This window comes from Nematolebias whitei, chromosome 6, assembly GCF_014905685.2.
Source record: "Nematolebias whitei isolate Nwh7 chromosome 6, NemWhi1, whole genome shotgun sequence".
Classification (NCBI taxonomy): Eukaryota; Metazoa; Chordata; class Actinopteri; order Cyprinodontiformes; family Rivulidae; genus Nematolebias; species Nematolebias whitei.
In genome coordinates this window covers 46,679,344-46,684,343 of record NC_056503.1, presented here as the reverse complement: position 1 = coordinate 46,684,343, position 5,000 = coordinate 46,679,344, and the positions used below count along the sequence as shown (strand labels likewise).

General features: G+C 45.8%; 1 protein-coding gene across 1 annotated transcript in view; it reads right to left on the bottom strand.

The window, feature by feature from the left end:
* The window catches only part of slc8a2b (solute carrier family 8 member 2b), a 156,396-nt gene that overhangs the window by 117,059 nt on the left and 34,337 nt on the right, over window positions 1–5,000 (bottom strand). The window contains exons 10-11 of the mRNA XM_037677693.1: window positions 4,155–4,258; window positions 2,889–2,906 (exon numbers count right to left, since the gene is read on the bottom strand). Of these exons, the coding sequence (XP_037533621.1) occupies window positions 2,889–2,906; window positions 4,155–4,258 (122 nt within the window). The remainder of the gene's footprint in view (window positions 1–2,888; window positions 2,907–4,154; window positions 4,259–5,000) is intronic.

The window sequence follows — 5,000 nt, the reverse complement described above, 5'->3', positions numbered from 1 at the left end:
TCTCACTGATTCTGTTCATAACTTATGGACAGAACTTCTCAGTGCAGCCAGGAGGCGGAGGGATTCCATCTCTGTTCTTTGCAGATGATGTGGAAATACAGCATTCAGCATCTGCAGTGTTGCGGACCCTGTGCCGGTCCGTTGTGGTGAAGAGGGAGTTGAGCAAAGCTTTCTGTTTACCAGTTGGTCTACGTTCCTACTCCCATCTATGGTCATGAACTCTGGGTGGTGACCGAAAGAATGAGATCATGGATCCAGGCGGTTGAAATGAGTTTCCTCTGCAGGGTAGATGGACTCTCCCTTAGAGACAGGGGGAGAAGTTCAGTTATCAGAGAGACTCAGACTAGAACCGCTGCTCCTCCACGTCGAGAGGAGCCAGTTGAGGTGGTTCGGGTGTGTCCAACCGGGAGGAGACCTGGGGAAGACCCAGGACACGCTGGAGAGACGGTGTCTCTCGGTTGGTCTGGGAACACCTCAGAGTCCTCCCAGAAGAACTGGAAGATGTGGCTGTGGAAAGAGATGTCTGGACCTTCCTGCTCAAGATGCTGCCCCCGTGACCCGACTTTGGAACAAGTGGAAGATGATGGATGGATGGATGGATGAAAAAAGTCAAGGATGTTGTTTTCACTGTTTGGTTTGGACGAGTTCAGGTTTCACGTTGATGCGGCACCAGTCAGCGAGCTGTTCAGTCCAGTTCGGAGCACCCAGTTTCCCAGGCTGTGCACGTTGTTTCGGGCACATCATGATTTAATCTGCTGCTGAGGCTGGAGGTCTTCCAGTTCTTTAAGAAATAAAAAGCACTTCCTTATCGGCGACTTACTCCCTGATCACAGAATCTTGAACCCCCTCAAACCTTGTGAGACGTTTTAGAGCCTCTCCTGCAAACCAGCCGCTGGTTTCAAAGTTCCCTCTGGCCTCTGAGTTTGTTTGTAGAACATCTTCATCGTGCTCTGGATTGGCTGCAGCACAAACCGTTGAGATAAAAGCTCTTCACCGAGCTCAGCTGCCAAATGAAACTAAAGGCTAAATGAAGCCAAGTGTCAAAATAAAAACATCAAACATTTAACTTCATCTGCTGCTGATGATGTCCGCCTCCTGCACTTACTTCTTATTTATTCACAATACTCAGTACTACATATGTTTATTTAACATGGTCTCTAAATTGTCCCTAAGTGTGAGAGCGAGAGTGAATGGTTGTCTCGTTTGTCTCTATGTGTCCCTGTGATGGACTGGAGACCTGTCCAGGTGTCCCCCGTCTCTCACACAGTTGTTGTGGATATGGGCAACAGTGACATTAGTGACCCAAAAAGGAAGAAGCATGTAAAGATAATGGATGATGGTTGGATGACAGATGATGGATGGATGATAGTTGTATTATGGATGGATGATAGTTGTATGATGGACAGATGACAGATGATAGATGGATGATGGACATATGATGGATGATAGATGGATGTTAATTGGATGATAGACAGATGATGGATGGATGATAGTAGTATGATGGACAGATGACAGATGATAGATGGATGATGGCTGGTTGGAGGATGAATGGATGATGGACAGATGATAGATGGATGTTGGGTGGATGATGGACATATGATGGATGATAGATGGATGTTGATTGGAAGATAGACAGATGATGGATGGATGATAGTAGTATGATGGACAGATGACAACGATAGATGATAGATGGAGGATGGCTGGTTGGAGGATGAATGGATGATGGACATATGATGGATGATAGATGGATGTTGGTTGGATGATGACAGATGATGGATGGATGATAGTTGTATGATGGACAGATGATATATGATAGATGGACGATGGCTGGTTGGAGGACGAATGGATGATGACAGATGATGGATTATAGATGGATGTTGGTTGGATGATGACAGATGATGGATGGATGATAGTTGTATGATGGACAGATGACAGATGATAGATGGAGAATGGCTGTTTGGAGGATGAATGGATGATGACAGATGAAGAATGATAGATGGATGTTGGGTGGATGATGGACATATGATGGATGATAGATGGATGTTGATTGGATGATGATAGATGATAGATGGATGATGACAGATGAAGAATGATAGATGGATGATGGATGGATGATGGATGGATGGTCTTATAGTATTCTTATGTTTTGAATCGTATTAAACATGGCGTCCTGGGTGACTGATGTTGTGCTGATCTTGTAAACCAGGACTGTTCATCTGAACTGCTCTGGGGGCCACGGTTACTGAAAGTCAGCAGCTCAGGGGCCGAACATTCAATTCAGTTTATTTATAAAGCGCCAAATCACAACAAAGTTGTCTCAGGGCACGTTACAGGAACATTCACAAACATAAAAGCCAATCAGTAAAGAACATCCAGCAGTTAGTCATTAAGTTTGTTTGATGGTTAAATATCTAGTTTTATTTAAAAATGAACCACTGGTGGGCCGAACTGGGTTCACTCGTGGGCCTGATTTGGCCCCCGGGCCGTCAGTTGAATCGCCCTGTTGTACTGGTTTGAATGACAATAAACTGAAAAGTCAATCGAAGACGTGTTTGTTGAGTTTTAGAGAATTATTTGAGAACAAAACGAGAAAACTCAGAGCAGAAACATCTGGCTAAACGCCTCACGTTGTCTCTGGACGGCTCAGCACCGTCTGTTGGACGTCTTGCAGCAGAGCGTCAGACGGACAGAGACCTGAGTCAGGATGACTTCAGCTGCAGCTCCTCTGATAAAAACTGATGTGGATCATCTTTGGGCTGTTCCTCAGACTAAATGTGACGGACCACACGGAGCTTCAGGAAACCATATCTAACAACAGATCATCTGCTCGTGCACTGGACCAGCTTTGACCTCCGTCTGGAAGCACAGGGACGATCAGAGGGTCTTACCTTGGCTGAGCAGCAGAGCTGAGGACAAAGCAGAAGACAAGTCATGAGGGACAAAAGGCCAACAGTCCAAACAGTCCCTGAACTAAGAACTCCTTTGGTCTCAGTGTCGTCCTCTGCTCGTGTCACATCCTGACGTTTCTGTGCCTAAAAACATTTTGTGAGAATCCTCCACACTTTAACAAAGTGCAGCCCTGATGTGAGGAATGCACGTCACCCGCTGCCTTCATGCAGAGATCTCTGCGCTCAGAGCTCAGGTTGGAACGACCCTCATCTACTACCACTGTTTCAGCTCAGTATCTGTAAAACTGACAGAGCTGTGAGCTCTTTGTGTCGCCTCAGGTCACAGCTGTGGCAGCCATCTTGAATCAGGTGTTTCATTTAAATCCGTCCTCCAGCTCGGTTTACGTGACCGCCCACCTTTCGAGGCAGCTGGTTACTTTATCACGAAGGACCGTTTATGATTATTAATCACAAATGAATCGTATCGATACTGCCGGAGGCGAGGTTCAGCATCAGACGGGTAGAAAACGCTTCACCTGCTGCACCTTTAACTGAATCCCTCGAACACTTTGTGAAAACAGATTTCAGCTGCTTTAACGACGTTTGAACTCTAAAACAAATTATAAAAACTGAACCGAGACATGAGCACAAAACTAAAGCTCTAATTCAGATTAAAGACTTGAAACTCGTTGGACTAAAACCTGTTCGCTGCGTCGGCATTTACATTAAAGTGACAGTTCAGGTCTTTTCAAGAGGTTTTCTGCAGAAAACTTGTGAACAGTTCATATCTTACCTGCTGTGGATGACTAAAAGCAAGACCGCTCTCATCTGAATGTAAAGATCTCAGAGCGGTTCATGTGAAAAACATTTACGTCATCATTAAAGTTGGATTATATGTAAATAATTCTGGTGTTAACAGCAGCAGGTTGGCCGTAGCACTTCTGTTTGGTATCATCGTATTTCAGCGTTGATAACTTTGTAACCAGTAAACTGGTGACGATATCAATGTTGTTCTAATCATGCTCAGGTGGAGCTGTTCATTCTTGCTCTGACTAGCCGTTAGCTCGTCAAAACGGTCAGAATTAAACTATTTTTCCAAACTGAGATTGTTCAAAAAGCTATCTACAACAGGTAAGATATTAATTGTTAAAAAATAACTCCATATTTGAAAGATCTGAACTGTCCCTTTAGGAATGCTTTGATATCCCTACACGTATTTTTCTTGCTGTGAAACAATAAAACGTTTAATGAGACGATGGAACGCACCTGAGATTCCTCTCTTCAGCCAGCGAGGCTCCTCCAACACGATGAAGAAGTTTTCGTGTTTCTCGTACTCTTCATCATCGATTATCCTCACCTGCAGAGTCTGACTGCAGACACAAACAGGAAGTTACCGTCAGATCGGGGGCACCGCAGGTCGTCTAGTTATCACGGTCACTCTGGGCGGCGTGATCAGCGCCGAGGGAACGGGGGGGGGGGGGGGGGCTGGGACCACACAATCAATACGAGTCGTAGAGCAGAGGAAGAGCATGAAAAGAGGGAATCATGACTCTCTTTGAACAGGAAGAAACCTCCAGCAGAACCAGGACCAGGATGGGCAGCCACCTGTCTGTCCCACTCAGACCTGGGTGTTTAGAAAGCAACAGGTCATCGCAGAGCAGAACCAGAACCAGAACCAGAACCAAACGAGGCGTGCAGCAGAACTCAGCTGTATGTTTATTCTGTTCCTGCTGTTTGAGGTGAAGCTTTTTATTTCTGAGATCTTTGTGAGACGCACGATCGTAGAGAAGCTTCAGTGGACGAGATGGTTTCTCTTCCTTCCACAGCTGCAGCTGCAGAGGCGTCTGTGAAACGAGTCAAACGGTGGTCACCACAAAAACATGCGAGGACTGATGGGTTGCTGCTGCAGGACAGGAAGCTGAGGTGAACTGATGGAGATGAGACCAGTTTAGTGTTTCTGAAGACCACCGCCCTCAAATGTCCCCACAGAGATCAGCTGACTGACAGAGGAACAGGGACAGGAAATGAAAGAGGACCTTCAGCTGATCATCTAACAAGGAGCACTGACCTTCAGCTGATCATCTAACGAGGAGCACTGACCTTCAGCTGATC